At 56.0% G+C, this 16,984-nt stretch overlaps 5 gene segments (V, D, J or C); all 5 read left to right on the top strand.

The window, feature by feature from the left end:
- The first annotated feature begins 1,473 nt into the window (after positions 1 to 1,473).
- Positions 1,474 to 2,236, top strand: LOC121059455. The segment is given in 2 exon segments: positions 1,474 to 1,634; positions 1,899 to 2,236. Coding segments are annotated over 2 exon segments (396 nt in total).
- A 3,287-nt stretch (positions 2,237 to 5,523) lies between these two features.
- LOC121059529 lies at positions 5,524 to 6,446 on the top strand. The segment is given in 2 exon segments: positions 5,524 to 5,684; positions 6,058 to 6,446. Coding segments are annotated over 2 exon segments (396 nt in total).
- Positions 6,447 to 8,585: 2,139 nt separating this feature from the next.
- Positions 8,586 to 10,345, top strand: LOC121059523. The segment is given in 2 exon segments: positions 8,586 to 8,746; positions 9,015 to 10,345. Coding segments are annotated over 2 exon segments (399 nt in total).
- A 962-nt stretch (positions 10,346 to 11,307) lies between these two features.
- On the top strand, positions 11,308 to 12,261 carry LOC121059525. The segment is given in 2 exon segments: positions 11,308 to 11,467; positions 11,739 to 12,261. Coding segments are annotated over 2 exon segments (396 nt in total).
- A 2,002-nt stretch (positions 12,262 to 14,263) lies between these two features.
- LOC121059524 lies at positions 14,264 to 15,733 on the top strand. The segment is given in 2 exon segments: positions 14,264 to 14,424; positions 14,693 to 15,733. Coding segments are annotated over 2 exon segments (399 nt in total).
- Positions 15,734 to 16,984: the final 1,251 nt, after the last annotated feature.

Below are 16,984 nucleotides of genomic sequence, written 5' to 3'. Positions count from 1 at the left end.
GCTGCTCTTGCCCCATCTCTCCTGCTGTGCTTGGGAAGAAAACGCTCCCAGCTTCTTTCATGTGATTGGAGCAGCCATAAAAGTGACCTATCCCTGATGGGAAAAATACTGTCAGAAAATGTTTGCTAAAATACTGACAGAAGAAAATGCACGTCAGCCTGAGAACTGCCAGGTCGGTGAACCAGCAGCATCCTTGAGAAGCACAGCTGGCCTCTTTGTAGTGCAGCTGCATACCTGTAAACTAGAGACATCCTGAAGATACCATCAATAAGGGCAAAACCAAGGAACTGTAAAAACAGCTTATCATCTGAAAAAATGAAAATTGTCTGGAAAAAGGAGAAGACATCCTGAGATGTTAGGAACTGGCAACTGCTATTGTGTATTTCACCTGAAAGGAAATAAAAAAGTCTGAGAAAGTAATTTGTCATCTTCTGAGAAAGTAATCATCATCTGTTGGTTGTCTCAGAGGAAAAATAGAAATTAGAAGCACCTATTGGCTGCTCTAAGAGGTGGTGTCCTACACTCTTTTATATCTCTGTGATGTAAGGATGACTCATTTTCTATATAAAATGGAGCTTCTCTGTCTAACAACTTCCCATGCTGCACAAACTTTTCTTTCTCCTACAAGATTTCCTAAAGAAATCAAACCCTCACTGGGGATACTTGACTGACTCCAAACTCCATGACACGGACCTTCAAAGTGAGATTGTTATTTATTTAGCCCCACTCCTGGGCAAGTTTCTGGGTGTCAATATTTTCTGAGATTGATTTTCTGTATTGACCTATTTCTATACACTCGCAGCTCAAGTAACCCTTTAGATCATGACATCAGGGAAGAGGGTGTCCCCTGTGCCCACCCCCTCCCCCTTTTCCCCTTTCCTCCCATGAGGTAGTATGGGCCTGGGCTGGGGCCCTTCTACTCCCCGCAGGCACTCCATGAGGGGTAGGACTTAGCCTGGAGCTCAAGCATGAGGCAGACCATATTGTGGCACTGGGAGAATGTGACTTCCCATGTTGACACACAACAAACCAGGTCCAAGCCCCCTGTGGCACCATGATTTATAATTATAAACCAAGCAAAACTCTCTTTTATCTTCACCCTTGTGGCAACCCCCATGGATAAGAACAGCCACATGCCAACTACCCTGGAAGGGTGTATGTACATGTGGCTGTCAGACCATAAAGGGGTGATTTGGTGCTCCCCTCTCTTTCCCCTACCATGTTCACAACATAAGGGGGCATAAGACACCCCTTCCTAGATAGAGCAACCAATGGCCGTTGCAGACAGTGGCCAGTGCTGATTTCTACTGATACTTGCTCACTCTTAAATTACTACTCTTTGCTCAGAACCTGTGTCAGTCACTCCCTCACAGGGCTGCCCACGCCCCGCCCCGCGGCCGCCTCCTCCTCCGCCGAAGGGGCCGCGGCCCCGCGGGGGGCGGGCTGGGCCGGGCCTGGGCGGGCGGAGCGGTGGGCGCTGCCCCGGCGAGGGCCCGACTTGTGGTGCGGGCAGGAGCGGCCCGAGCGCGGCCCCGCTCTGCTCGTGTCCGCCTCCCGCCGGGCGCGGCAGGGCCCGATGGCGGCCGGGCTGGGGCCGCGGCTGCTGGCCTTGGCCTTGGCCTTGGGGCCGGCCGGTGAGCGGCGGGCGGGGAGGGCAGCGGGGCCGGGGCCGGGTCCGGTGTGTGCGGGAGAGGGAGGCTGTCGGGGTCGGGGACGCTTTGGGAGCAGCCCCGCCTGAGCCCCGAGGAGGGCAGTCGGGCAGTGCCCCTGGCCAGGGGCTTTGTGGGGTGCAAGGGGGTTGGCGTTTCTGGCTTTGCTGTGCTGGGGTTGCTGGGTCTTCTGGAGAGTATCCTCCCTCCGTGGGCACATGCATCCCCACTCCCTCTGCTCTCCTGCAGGCGTTTGGGCTGAAATGAGTCTGGTGGAGTCTGGTGGAGGTCTGCAAGCACCTGGGGACTCTGTGCACCTCTCCTGCCAGGGATCTGGATTCAACTTCGGTTCATTTGCTGTACGGTGGTACCGTCTGGCACCCGCTGGCAGTCTTGAGTGGCTGTCCTACATCAGCACTAGCTCCTCATATATTAGATTTGGCCCAGATGTGGAGGGCCGAGCCAATGTCTCCCGGGACAACTCCCAAGCAAAAGCATCTCTATACCTGCATGCCCTGCGCCCCCGGGACTCAGCCTGCTACTTTTGTGCTGTTCCCACGGGGACAGGAAATCCAGTAGATCATTAACACAAACATCTTGTTCAGGTCCCAGCCCAGGCTGTGTTAACTGAAGGAAATGAGCTTGCCAGGCACCTTGGGAGCACTGTCAGAGAGCCCAACCTTCTCTTAACACCCCAGACTTTCTGCTGTCCAAGATGCACAGAAGTCCTTTCACACCTCACTTCTTTCCTCATCAAACAGACCCAAGGACAGGCATCACCTCTTCACATTGTCTCTCATCAATCCCTCTTTCTTTCAACCCCCACAATGGGTTGCTGCACAAAATTCAGAAAAGTTGTTGCTGCAAGCCTGCTCTGGCTTTTGTAGTGTTTATGGGATTCTTCCAATTCCTGCCCATATCCTCCCCCCTGCCATGTTCACAACTGTCAGAGCTCAGGATAACATCACAACCTGTAAGCTTGTGTGTGTCTGAAGATCACAACAGTGGGATAGACAGATTCTATAATGCGCAAGGTCACAGATTGTTGGTTTTTTAAGATGATTATTTGCAAGTAATCACAAATTCCTACTGTAAAGCAGGTGTATACTTATGATCTTATGGATCTTGGGGTGTTGGTTGATGCTCACCTGAACATGAGCTGGCAGTGTGTCCAGGTGGCTAAGAAGGCCAAAAGCATCCTGGCTTGTATCCAGAATAGTGTAGCCAGCAGGACCAGGGAGGTGATCATCCCCCTGTACTCTGCTCTGGTGAGGCCACACTGTGAGTATTGTGTTCAGTTTTGGGCCACTCACTACAAGAAAGAGGCCCTGGAGCATGTCCAGAGAAGGGCTACGAAGCTGGTGAAGGGCCTGGAACACAACTCTTATAAGGAGCAGCTGAGGGAACTGAGGTTATTTAGTCTGGAGAAGAGGAGGCTCAGGGGAGACCTTCTTGCTCTCTACAACTCATGAAAGGAAATTGTGGGGAGCTGGGGGTTGGCCTCTTCTCACAAGTAACTAGCGATAGGACAAGAGGGAATGGCCTCAAGTTGTGCCAGGGGAGGTTTAGGTTAGAAATTAAGAGAAATTTCTTCTCAGAAAGAGTAGTCAGGCATTGGAACGGGTTGCCCAGGGAGGTGGTGGTGTCACCGTCCCAGGGGGTGTTTTAGGAAATGTTGGACGTGGTGCTTATGGACATGGTTTAGTGGCTGATGGTGGTAGGGGGCTGGTTGGACCAGATGATCTTGGAAATCTTTTCCAACCTTAATGGTTCTATGATTACTTACTTAAATGCATGTCTATTACATATATTTGGAGTGTTTCTGATACAATACTCACCATACTGCTGCCAGGATTGGGGCTAATTGAGGTGGGAAAGTCTCTCTTCATGGATGATCCATGGTCTGGAGTCTGGAGGCTACCAGGCATGCCCAGCTAGGGTCCAGTCCATCTGGTACTTCTTGGAGGGGAGCTCGTGGAAGAAGCTCCAGTTTCGGGTAGACTGTGACTTATTTTTATATCATTAGAGACATAAGGGGGCATAAGACACCACTTCTCAGAGCAACCAATGGCCGTTGCTGACTTCTGCTTTCCCACTGGAGCAGCCAGTAGCCAATGATAATTTCTGCTTTCTCAGACTGATATTTACTTACCCAGACTGATTTTTACTTTGCCAGATGGTTAGTTGTCACAGTTGGTTTTGTTCTGTGCTTGTCAAGGGTATCTCGGTCTCCCAGCTGCGCTTGTCAAGGATGCAATCCCAGGTGCACTCATCAAGGATGGTCCTCTGGGTTCCTAGGCTAGCACCTGCATGGTAGCAGACATCCTTTGTGCCTGTATTTTTCCACAGGTCGCTATTATGGCTGCTCCATCTGGCAGTCCCAAGAGAGACGGCCCCAGTCGCATGGGCACTGCAGTATGAACATCCTGTAAGGACAAGGATAAGGACATGAAGCAGGATGGCAGCATGTGGACAGAGCAGCCTAAGACGTACTTTTGTTTCCTGTGGGAGTGTGGGCCTATGCTACGGACAGAAGTGTGGATCTCATGCTCTCTGCTTGGCAGGGACAGAGGGAATTTTCCCCACCATTTGGGAGCTACCTGCCTCCAATGGGAAAAGCTCATGGTCTTTGGGGGGTGGGGGGGGTAAGGTGTTGTGGAGAGACAGGAATGTCATTTCTACCTCCTCTCAAACACTCGTTGTCAGGACTGGTCCTCTGCCCATCTTCATGGAAGGCACTGAACCCATGGTTGGGTTGGGTTGGGTCTGCCCACGAGCTCCCATGCCATGAAGACACTGGTGGGAGAAGAGAGAAGCACAGTGTGAAGCCTTATAGCTCTTTGAAGTGTTGAAGTGCGCTGACCAGAATCAAATATGAGGAGAGATGTCCTGTCAGCAGGCCCTGTTCTTACACTGTCATTACGGCTTTTCTAGCATGGGGGTAATAACAGCCTCAGGCCTGAGAGGCAGATGGAGCTTCTGAGAAACATCTCTGAGGCCTGGAAAAGTTCGAAAGTGACTTCCAGGTCCTTACACATCTGTTGGTAGGACAGACATGGAGCCTTCACTCCCTCTCTCATGTACAGCCTGAGCGCAGCAATGCACATCTCTTAACACATCTGGGTTATTCCCCATACAGCTGCATTAGTCTACAAGCACTTTGGGAAGGCACCCCAGCATTTTGGCTTTTTAGAAAGTTTCTCTGGGATTTCTCCATGATGGTGCCTTGTGGGCACTTCTGGGCTACATGCAAGTGCTGAAAGTGGATCTGCTTAAGCCCCCTGTTGTTGATGTTGTGAAGCCGCCCTGTCACATCACCCCATGCCCTTTGCTCAGCACCTGTGTCAGTCACTCCCTCCCTCCCAGGGCTGCTGGCTCGTGTCTCCCTCCACGGTAGTTCCTGCTCGACAGCCCTCCATTGGAGGTCCACCTATCGGCCACAAACGCTTTGCTCTGCTTCATGCCCTGGCTGTCTCCTTCTTTTCCCTTCCCTGACAGTAAGGTCAGTGCTCACGCTGCAACGGGAGCAAGAGCTCCTGAGCACGGGTGTTTGCAGCTGCAGGATGGCAGAGGTGAGGCTGTCACTGCCGGCTCTCGTGGGCACAGCAGGCAGCGAGCGGCCGAGCACCTTTTCGGTGTGGCCCCGGCGCGGCACTGCCGGGTCCCTCCTGCCGGGCTGCGCGGGGCTCAAGGCCGGGGCAGCGCCGGGAGGCCAGGGCCAGGAGCCTCCCTCCCTCCGGCTGCCGGGGCGCCGCGCTCCTCCGCTGCCCCCGAGCTGCCCCGCGCCCCGCCCCGCGGCCGCCTCCTCCTCCGCCGAAGGGGCCGCGGCCCCGCGGGGGGCGGGCTGGGCCGGGCCTGGGCGGGCGGAGCGGTGGGCGCTGCCCCGGCGAGGGCCCGACTTGTGGTGCGGGCAGGAGCGGCCCGAGCGCGGCCCCGCTCTGCTCGTGTCCGCCTCCCGCCGGGCGCGGCAGGGCCCGATGGCGGCCGGGCTGGGGCCGCGGCTGCTGGCCTTGGCCTTGGCCTTGGGGCCGGCCGGTGAGCGGCGGGCGGGGAGGGCAGCGGGGCCGGGGCCGCGGATGGGGCCGACCCTTGCGGCGGGCGGTCCTGAGCGACCTGGAGCGTCTCCTGGTGCTGCCCCGCCTGGCGCACTGGAGCCTAGCGCTCGCCGTCGTTGTCGGGGAGGGTCCGGTGTGTGCGGGAGGGGGAGGCTGTCGGGGTAGGGGACGCTTTGGGAGCAGCCCCGGCTGACCCCGAGGGTAGTCAGGGCAGTGCCCCTGACCAGGGGCTTTGTGGGGTGCAAGGGGGTTGGCGTTTCTGGGTGTGCTGGGCTGGGGTCACCGGGGCTTCTGGAGAACATCCTTCTTCTGTCAGTACACACTGCCCCACTCCCTGTGCTCTCCTTCTGCAGGCGTGTGTGCTGAATTGATGCTGGTGGAGTCTGGCGGAGGTCTGCGAGCACCTGGAGACTCCGTGCACCTCTCCTGCCAGGGATCCGGACTCAGCTTCGAAGATTATTATGTCTTGTGGTACCGTCAGGCACCTGGTGGAAGTCTTGAGTGGGTGTCCTACATTGACAGAATTAGTCGTACTAAATACTATGGCAAAGCGGTTGAGGGCCGAGCCGAAGCTTCCAGGGACAATTCCCAGTCCAAGTCTTCTCTGTCCCTGCGTGCCCTGGTACCCCAGGACTCAGCCCACTACTTCTGTGCAGTTCGCACAGGGGCAGGAAATCCAGCTGAGCTTTAACACAAACCTGATCCCAGGGCCCCTTGCCTTCTCTAGGTGTGTCACTGAGATAGAGAACAGGGAGGAGCAGCAGAACCACACTGAGCTCCTGAAGAGGGCAGAGAATTGCCTTCAGCTCAGCCCTTTCCCACATTGCCTGCAGGGGCCCATGGGATCAACAGCAGTGTCAGGGGCAAATGGCCAGGTCAGCTGGAGTGCAGCAAGAAGAGATGCACAGGCTTCCTCATGAAAGGAAGTGCTGAGTGCTGCTCTTGGGTCCTAACAACCCCATTCTTTGGGACTGATGGACACAACAATCCCATTCAGAATTGTGGAAGAGTGGATGGAAAGTGTCCTGGCAGAAAAGGACCTGAGGTTTTTGTTTGACAGCCAGCTGAACATGAGCCAGCAGTGTGCCCCTGTGGCCAAGAAGGCCAATGGCATCCTGATCTGCATCAGAAACAGTGTGGCCATGAGGCCTAGGGAAGTGATTGTCCTGCTTAAGCCCCATTTTGATGATTTTGTGAATCCTCCCTATCACATCGCGCCATGCTCTTTGCTCAGCAGCTGCATCAGTCACTTCCTCACAGGGCTTCTGGTTCCTCTCTCCTTCCCCTCCTTCCTTCTAGTTTAAAGCCCTCCTCATGAGGTCTGCCATCCCCTCAGCAGGAACGTCTTTGCCGCGCTGTGTGAGACTGGGGCAGTGCGAGGAGGCCATGGGCAGAAGCCTTCTGGCTGCTGGGGTGACACACTCCTCCCCACCCTGCTCTCTGCCCCGTGCCCACTTCCTCCTCCACCAGAGGCCGCAGTCCTGCGGGAGGTGGGATGGACACTAAGTGGTATGTTATTTTTTATCCTATCCATGACAGGATTTGTTAGGTGAGGTTGATGGTTGGACTTGATGATCTTACGGGTCTTTTCCAGCCTTAATGATTCTACAGTTCTGTGATTTCCATGCACGTCACCATCTGGGGATGCAGGCTGATTGTCAATGACTGTAGCATCTCATGATAGCAGCATGCACACAGGTCCAAATTCCTGTGTGATGTACCAGTAGAGAGGTGTTCAGGGTTCCTTTCAAATTGTGGGACTTCTCAAGTAATCCCTCATTACAAGTGAGCCAGTACCTTGGTTTTGGCTAGGATAGAGTTAATTTTTCTCCAAGTGTCTGGTAGGGTGCTGTGTTTTGGACTCAGGTGAGAATAATGTTGATAACAGACTTATGTTTTAATTGTTGCAGAGCAGTGCTTACACTAAGCCAAGGACTTTTCATCTTCTCACACTCTCCTGCCAGTGGGCAGGCTTGGGGTGCAGCAGGAGCTGGGAGGGGACAGAACCTGGACAGCTGACCCAGACTGGCCAAAGGGGCATTCCATACCATAGGACATCCTGCTGAACAATTAATATGGGGTGGCTGGCAGGGGTGGGTGCACTGGCTGCTCAGGGATAGGCAGGGCATCGGTCAGCGTGTGGTGAGCAATTGCATTGTGCAACACTTGTTTGTACACATTAGTAGTAGTAGTAGTAGTAGTAGTATTACTATTATTCCCTTTCCTTTTCTATTCTAATAAACTGTGTCTATCTCAAGCCACAAGCTTTCATTTTAATTCTTTTTCAATTGTCTCTCCTGTTCCAGAGAGGGAGGGGGGAGTGTGATTGAACGGCTGGTGGTGCTTACCTGCCAGCGGGGTTAAACCACTACAGACAGGGAGGAAATAAATATATAACAGTTGAATAGAAAGCAGGAAAGAATGCCAGAAACAAAAAAAAAAAAAAAAAAAAGAGGGAGAGAGAGGTTTTTGTTTGTTTGTTTGTTTGTTTGTTTACATCTGTACTGCTTCTAGAGAGATATTTACAACTTACTGATTCTTTAAGGCCTTAATCTAAATAACACGTGCATGAGTCACCCCTCCAGTATGAATATCCACTGGAACATGCTCAAAATGCTCAAGATGCACCAGGTTGAGTTGTGACTTTTCTGCTAGTTAGCCTCAGGGGCATCCCTTCTGATGTGTGGGTTGTTGGTCCAGCGGCCAGCTGACGGTGAGGCCAGGGCCAGGAGCCTCCCTCCCTCCGGCTGCCGGGGCGCCGCGCTCCTCCGCTGCCCCCGAGCTGCCCCGCGCCCCGCCCCGCGGCCGCCTCCTCCTCCGCCGAAGGGGCCGCGGCCCCGCGGGGGGCGGGCTGGGCCGGGCCTGGGCGGGCGGAGCGGTGGGCGCTGCCCCGGCGAGGGCCCGACTTGTGGTGCGGGCAGGAGCGGCCCGAGCGCGGCCCCGCTCTGCTCGTGTCCGCCTCCCGCCGGGCGCGGCAGGGCCCGATGGCGGCCGGGCTGGGGCCGCGGCTGCTGGCCTTGGCCTTGGCCTTGGGGCCGGCCGGTGAGCGGCGGGCGGGGAGGGCAGCGGGGCCGGGGCCGGGTCCGGTGTGTGCGGGAGAGGGAGGCTGTCGGGGTCGGGGACGCTTTGGGAGCAGCCCCGTCTGAGCCCCGAGGAGGGCAGTCGGGGCAGTGCCCCTGGCCAGGGGCTTTGTGGGGAGCAAGGCGGTTGACAGCTGAGGCTGTGCTGGGCTGGAGTCGCTGGAGCTTCTAGAGAGCATCCTCCTCCGTCCGTGGGCACACACTGCCCCACTCCATGTGCTCTCCTGCAGGTGTGTGGGCACAGTGGAGGCTGGTGGAGTCTGGCGGAGGTCTGCGAGCACCTGGAGACTCCGTGAAGCTCTCCTGCCAGGGATCCGGATTCAAATTTGAAGATTATTATGTCTTGTGGTACCGTCAGGCACCTGGTGGCAGTCTCGAGTGGGTGTCTTACATCAGCCAGCCATCTGGTACTACAAAGCAATACGGGGCTGCAGTAAAAGGTCGAGCCACAGCCTCCCGGGACAATTCACGGGCCGAGTCATCTCTTTCCCTCCACCGCCTGCATGTGGGCGACTCAGCCCACTATTTTTGTGCTGTTCGCACAGGGACACGAAATACTGCAGGGCTTTAACAAAAACCCCTTTCCAGGGCATGGCGAAAGCTGTGTGAGCTGCAGGGCTGGTTTTGGCTGTGTCAACTGTACGCTTCTCCCAGGGAGCAAAGGTGCATCACTGTACACCACAGATGGCCCTGTCCTTTCTGCAAGAGTTCCTTTCTCTTAATCACCCCTTTCTCTGAAGTCCCCAAAGCAGTATTGTAGTCTGGGGAGGATGTTCAACATATTTCTGGTCACTAAACCAGCTTGTCTGCTTTACCTGCCTGCAGCCCCTCTCTGCCTGCCTTTGGTCTCCTTCTTCACTTGGGCTTTAGAAGAAATGTTGCCGGTTTCCATTGTTACTCCCCTCAGTGACCCATCCCTAGGCCATTTCCATGGGCTGGAAAAAGAAAAGCAGTTGTGTGAAGAGCCGTGCTGTGACTTCAGTTGCGTTTCAGGGCAGTGAGATCCAAGCAATGAAGTCTGCATTGCGGGGCTGAGCACAGTACACGGAGACCCTGCGATGCACTTACAGGTCCAACGCTTCTTATGTTTACATGGCCTGTCACCAGCAGCATCCCAGTTGGCAGTACTTGCTCCAGACAAGGGCCAAGGAAGCTACTACAGCCCTAAGCCTGTACAGTCTCTGCAGACAATGGGATTGCTGAATCTCCTGCAGTGTGCCCAAGGTCTTTCTCTAGGAGATATTCCATAGAAGATAGTACAGGAGGAGTTGGGAGACTCCCTTGTTGCTCAAAAATCTTCTCTGCCACCCTAGCCTCAGGCTATGGCTCATGCTAATTGCACTGCAAGTACCCAGGAGGCAGCAAGCAGCTGCAGTGAACCTGTCCAGAGCAATAGGCTAAGCTCTGGGGAAATTACAGGCAAACTCACTTTGGCAGTAGGCTATGAAGAAGAACAGATATGCCTGTGCATGCCAGCTCTCAAGAAAAATCCACACACCTTGTCCTGTAGGCAAATGCTGTTGTTGATAGAATAGAAAGAAGGGATGCCACCCAAAGGGACCTGGACAAGCTTGAGAAATGGGCCCACGTAAACCTAATGAGGTTCAACAAGTCTGAGTGCAAGGTGCTGCACCTGGGCCAGAGCAATCCCAGATGTGAGTACAGACTGGATGAAGAACTCACAGAGAGCAGCCCTGCCGAGAAGGACTTGGAGGTTCTGCTGGATGAAAAGCTCGACACGAGGTGTCAGTGCACGCTTGCAGTCCAGAAGGTCAAGTGCATCCTGGGCTGCATTAAAAGAGGAGTGGCCATCAGGTCGAGGGAGGTGATTGTCTCCCTGTAATCTGCCCTTATGAGGCTCCACTGGATCGGCACTGGTTCAAATACCATCTTCTTTCCTGGCAATTAGCATCTGGGGCACCCCTGCTGATGGGTGTGTTGTCAGTCCACAGGCAGTTGATGGTGAGTCTGAGTCCACACCAAGAGCACATGGCTCCTTCTTTTGTACTATTTCTTATGCCCCCTGCTCAGTCCTTTCAAGCCAATTAAATGAGAATCTGGTGCTCATGATGAGCTTGTGCTTAGCTTTGTGTCCTCTGTGTCCAACCTTTGTGAGGTTGTCTCCCTCTTTCTCCCTCTCTGACAGTAAGGTCAGTGCTCAGGCTGCAACAGGAGCAAGAGCTCCTGAGCACGGGTGTTTGCAGCTGCAGGATGGCAGAGGTGAGGCTGTCACTGCCGGCTCTCGTGGGCACAGCAGGCAGCGAGCGGCCGAGCACCTTTTCGGTGTGGCCCCGGCGCGGCACTGCCGGGTCCCTCCTGCCGGGCTGCGCGGGGCTCAAGGCCGGGGCAGCGCCGGGAGGCCAGGGCCAGGAGCCTCCCTCCCTCCGGCTGCCGGGGCGCCGCGCTCCTCCGCTGCCCCCGAGCTGCCCCGCGCCCCGCCCCGCGGCCGCCTCCTCCTCCGCCGAAGGGGCCGCGGCCCCGCGGGGGGCGGGCTGGGCCGGGCCTGGGCGGGCGGAGCGGTGGGCGCTGCCCCGGCGAGGGCCCGACTTGTGGTGCGGGCAGGAGCGGCCCGAGCGCGGCCCCGCTCTGCTCGTGTCCGCCTCCCGCCGGGCGCGGCAGGGCCCGATGGCGGCCGGGCTGGGGCCGCGGCTGCTGGCCTTGGCCTTGGCCTTGGGGCCGGCCGGTGAGCGGCGGGCGGGGAGGGCAGCGGGGCCGGGTCCGGGTCCGGTGTGTGCGGGAGAGGGAGGCTGTCGGGGTCGGGGACGCTTTGGGAGCAGCCCCGTCTGAGCCCCGAGGAGGGCAGTCGGGGCAGTGCCCCTGGCCATAGGATTTGTGAGGAGCAAGGTGGTTGGCAGCTGAGGCTGTGCTGTGCTGGAGTCGCTGGGGCTTCTGGAGAGCATCCTCCTCCTTCCGTGGGCACACACTGCCCCACTCCCTGTGCTCTCCTTCTGCAGGCGTGTGTGCCGAATTGAGTCTGGTGGAGTCTGGTGGAGGTCTGCGAGCACCTGGAGATTCCGTGCATCTCTCCTGCCAGGGATCCGGATTCAGATTTGCAGATTATTCTGTCTTGTGGTACCGTCAGGCACCCGGTGGAAGTCTCGAGTGGGTGTCCTACATCCACTATGATGGTAGCACAATACAGTACGGCAAAGCGGTGGAGGGCCGAGCCACAGCTTCCCGGGACAATTCCCAGTCCAAGTCTTCTCTGTCCCTGCGTGCCCTGGTACCCCAGGACTCTGCCCACTACTTCTGTGCTGTTCGCACAGGGACAGGAAATCCAGCTGAGCTCTAACACAAACCTACTCCCAGGGCCCCTTGCCTTCTCTAGGTGTGCCACTCCCACAGAGAGCAGGGAGGAGCAGCAGAACTGTATGGAGCTGCTGAAGAGGGCAGAGAATTGCCTTCAGCTCAGCCCTTTCCCACATTGCCTGTAGGGGCCCATGGGATCAACAGCAGTGTCAGGGGCAAATGGCCAGTTCAAGCTGGAGTGCAGCAAGAAGAGATGCACAGGCTTCCTCATGAAAGGAAGTGCCGAGTGCTGCTCTTGGGTCCTAACAACCCGATTCCGTGGGATTTACGGTCATAACAATCCCATTCAGGCTTGGGGAATAGCGAATAGAAAGTGTCCTGGCAGAAAAGGACCTGAGGGTTTTGTTTGACAGCCAGCTGAACATGAGCCAGCAGTGTGCCCCTGTGGCCAAGAAGGCCAATGGCATCCTGATCTGCATCAGAAACAGTGTGGCCATGAGGCCTAGGGAAGTGATTGTCCTGCTTAAGCCCCATTTTGATGATTTTGTGAATCCTCCCTATCACATCGCGCCATGCTCTTTGCTCAGCAGCTGCATCAGTCACTTCCTCACAGGGCTTCTGGTTCCTCTCTCCTTCCCCCCCTTCCTTCTAGTTTAAAGCCCTCCTCATGAGGTCTGCCATCCCCTCAGCAGGAACGTCTTTGCCACGCTGTGTGAGACTGGGGCAGTGCGAGGAGGCCATGGGCAGAAGCCTTCTGGCTGCTGGGGTGACACACTCCTCCCCACCCTGCTCTCTGCCCCGTGCCCACCTCCTCCTCCACCAGAGGCCGCAGTCCTGCGGGAGGCGGGATGGACACTAAGTGGTATGTTATTTTTTATCCTATCCATGATAGGATTTGTTAGGTGAGGTTGATGGTTGGACTTGATGATCTTACGGGTCTTTTCCAGCCTTAATGATTCTACAGTTCTGTGATTTCCATGCACGTCACCATCTGGGGATGCAGGCTGATTGTCAATGACTATAGCATCTCATGATAGCAGCATGCACACAGGTCCAAATTCCTGTGTGATGTACCAGTAGAGAGGTGTTCAGGGTTCCTTTCAAATTGTGGGACTTCTCAAGTAATCCCTCATTACAAGTGAGCCAGTACCTTGGTTTTGGCTAGGATAGAGTTAATTTTTCTCCAAGTGTCTGGTGGGGTGCTGTGTTTTGGACTCAGGTGAGAATAATGTTGATAACAGACTTATGTTTTAATTGTTGCAGAGCAGTGCTTACACTAAGCCAAGGACTTTTCATCTTCTCACACTCTCCTGCCAGTGGGCAGGCTTGGGGTGCAGCAGGAGCTGGGAGGGGACAGAACCTGGACAGCTGACCCAGACTGGCCAAAGGGGCATTCCAGACCATAGGACATCCTGCTGAACAATTAATATGAGGTGGCTGGCAGGGGTGAGTGCACTGGCTGCTCAGGGATAGGCAGGGCATCGGTCAGCGTGTGGTGAGCAATTGCATTGTGCAACACTTGTTTGTACACATTAGTAGTAGTAGTAGTAGTAGTAGTACTATTATTCCCTTTCCTTTTCTATTCTAATAAACTGTGTCTATCTCAAGCCACAAGCTTTCATTTTAATTCTTTTTCAATTGTCTCTCCTGTTCCAGAGAGGGAGGGGGGAGTGTGATTGAACGGCTGGTGGTGCTTACCTGCCAGCGGGGTTAAACCACTACAGACAGGGAGGAAATAAATATATAACAGTTGAATAGAAAGCAGGAAAGAATGCCAGACACAAAAAAAAAAAAAAAAAAAAAAAGAGGGAGAGAGAGGTTTTTGTTTGTTTGTTTGTTTGTTTACATCTGTACTGCTTCTAGAGAGATATTTACAACTTACTGATTCTTTAAGGCCTTAATCTAAATAACACGTGCATGAGTCACCCCTCCAGTATGAATATCCACTGGAACATGCTCAAAATGTTTGAGACGCACCAGGTTGAATTGTGACTTTTCTGCTAGTTAGCCTCAGGGGCATCCCTTCTAATGTGTGGGTTGTTGGTCCAGCGGCCAGCTGACGGTGAGGCCAGGGCCAGGAGCCTCCCTCCCTCCGGCTGCCGGGGCGCCGCGCTCCTCCGCTGCCCCCGAGCTGCCCCGCGCCCCGCCCCGCGGCCGCCTCCTCCTCCGCCGAAGGGGCCGCGGCCCCGCGGGGGGCGGGCTGGGCCGGGCCTGGGCGGGCGGAGCGGTGGGCGCTGCCCCGGCGAGGGCCCGACTTGTGGTGCGGGCAGGAGCGGCCCGAGCGCGGCCCCGCTCTGCTCGTGTCCGCCTCCCGCCGGGCGCGGCAGGGCCCGATGGCGGCCGGGCTGGGGCCGCGGCTGCTGGCCTTGGCCTTGGCCTTGGGGCCGGCCGGTGAGCGGCGGGCGGGGAGGGCAGCGGGGCCGGGGCCGGGTCCGGTGTGTGCGGGAGAGGGAGGCTGTCGGGGTCGGGGACGCTTTGGGAGCAGCCCCGTCTGAGCCCCGAGGAGGGCAGTCGGGGCAGTGCCCCTGGCCAGGGGCTTTGTGGGGAGCAAGGCGGTTGACAGCTGAGGCTGTGCTGGGCTGGAGTCGCTGGAGCTTCTAGAGAGCATCCTCCTCCGTCCGTGGGCACACACTGCCCCACTCCATGTGCTCTCCTGCAGGTGTGTGGGCACAGTGGAGGCTGGTGGAGTCTGGCGGAGGTCTGCGAGCACCTGGAGACTCTGTGAAGCTCTCCTGCCAGGGATCCGGATTCAAATTTGAAGATTATTATGTCTTGTGGAACCGTCAGGCACCTGGTGGCAGTCTCGAGTGGGTGTCTTACATCAGCCAGCCATCTGGTACTACAAAGCAATACGGGGCTGCAGTAAAAGGTCGAGCCACAGCCTCCCGGGACAATTCACGGGCCGAGTCATCTCTTTCCCTCCACCGCCTGCATGTGGGCGACTCAGCCCACTATTTTTGTGCTGTTCGCACAGGGACACGAAATACTGCAGGGCTTTAACAAAAACCCCTTTCCAGGGCATGGCGAAAGCTGTGTGAGCTGCAGGGCTGGTTTTGGCTGTGTCAACTGTACGCTTCTCCCAGGGAGCAAAGGTGCTTCACTGTACACCACAGATGGCCCTGTCCTTTCTGCAAGAGTTCCTTTCTCTTAATCACCCCTTTCTCTGAAGTCCCCAAAGCAGTATTGTAGTCTGGGGAGGATGTTCAACATATTTCTGGTCACTAAACCAGCTTGTCTGCTTTACCTGCCTGCAGCCCCTCTCTGCCTGCCTTTGGTCTCCTTCTTCACTTGGGCTTTAGAAGAAATGTTGCCGGTTTCCATTGTTACTCCCCTCAGTGACCCATCCCTAGGCCATTTCCATGGGCTGGAAAAAGAAAAGCAGTTGTGTGAAGAGCCGTGCTGTGACTTCAGTTGCGTTTCAGGGCAGTGAGATCCAAGCAATGAAGTCTGCATTGCGGGGCTGAGCACAGTACACGGAGACCCTGCGATGCACTTACAGGTCCAACGCTTCTTATGTTTACATGGCCTGTCACCAGCAGCATCCCAGTTGGCAGTACTTGCTCCAGACAAGGGCCAAGGAAGCTACTACAGCCCTAAGCCTGTACAGTCTCTGCAGACAATGGGATTGCTGAATCTCCTGCAGTGTGCCCAAGGTCTTTCTCTAGGAGATATTCCATAGAAGATAGTACAGGAGGAGTTGGGAGACTCCCTTGCTGCTCAAAAATCTTCTCTGCCACCCTAGCCTCAGGCTATGGCTCATGCTAATTGCACTGCAAGTACCCAGGAGGCAGCAAGCAGCTGCAGTGAACCTGTCCAGAGCAATAGGCTAAGCTCTGGGGAAATTACAGGCAAACTCACTTTGGCAGTAGGCTATGAAGAAGAACAGATATGCCTGTGCATGCCAGCTCTCAAGAAAAATCCACACACCTTGTCCTGTAGGCAAATGCTGTTGTTGATAGAATAGAAAGAAGGGATGCCACCCAAAGGGACCTGGACAAGCTTGAGAAATGGGCCCACGTAAACCTAATGAGGTTCAACAAGTCTGAGTGCAAGGTGCTGCACCTGGGCCAGAGCAATCCCAGATGTGAGTACAGACTGGATGAAGAACTCACAGAGAGCAGCCCTGCCGAGAAGGACTTGGAGGTTCTGCTGGATGAAAAGCTCGACACGAGGTGTCAGTGCACGCTTGCAGTCCAGAAGGTCAAGTGCATCCTGGGCTGCATTAAAAGAGGAGTGGCCATCAGGTCGAGGGAGGTGATTGTCTCCCTGTAATCTGCCCTTATGAGGCTCCACTGGATCGGCACTGGTTCAAATACCATCTTCTTTCCTGGCAATTAGCATCTGGGGCACCCCTGCTGATGGGTGTGTTGTCAGTCCACAGGCAGTTGATGGTGAGTCTGAGTCCACACCAAGAGCACATGGCTCCTTCTTTTGTACTATTTCTTATGCCCCCTGCTCAGTCCTTTCAAGCCAATTAAATGAGAATCTGGTGCTCATGATGAGCTTGTGCTTAGCTTTGTGTCCTCTGTGTCCAACCTTTGTGAGGTTGTCTCCCTCTTTCTCCCTCTCTGACAGTAAGGTCAGTGCTCAGGCTGCAACAGGAGCAAGAGCTCCTGAGCACGGGTGTTTGCAGCTGCAGGATGGCAGAGGTGAGGCTGTCACTGCCGGCTCTCGTGGGCACAGCAGGCAGCGAGCGGCCGAGCACCTTTTCGGTGTGGCCCCGGCGCGGCACTGCCGGGTCCCTCCTGCCGGGCTGCGCGGGGCTCAAGGCCGGGGCAGCGCCGGGAGGCCAGGGCCAGGAGCCTCCCTCCCTCCGGCTGCCGGGGCGCCGCGCTCCTCCGCTGCCCCCGAGCTGCCCCGCGCCCCGCCCCGCGGCCGCCTCCTCCTCCGCCGAAGGGGCCGCGGCCCCGCGGGGGGCGGGCTGGGCCGGGCCTGGGCGGGCGGAGCGGTG

This window comes from Cygnus olor, chromosome 25, assembly GCF_009769625.2.
Source record: "Cygnus olor isolate bCygOlo1 chromosome 25, bCygOlo1.pri.v2, whole genome shotgun sequence".
NCBI classification, from domain to species: Eukaryota; Metazoa; Chordata; class Aves; order Anseriformes; family Anatidae; genus Cygnus; species Cygnus olor.
Note: the sequence above shows the minus strand (reverse complement) of the source record. Positions and strands in the feature narration are given on the sequence as shown.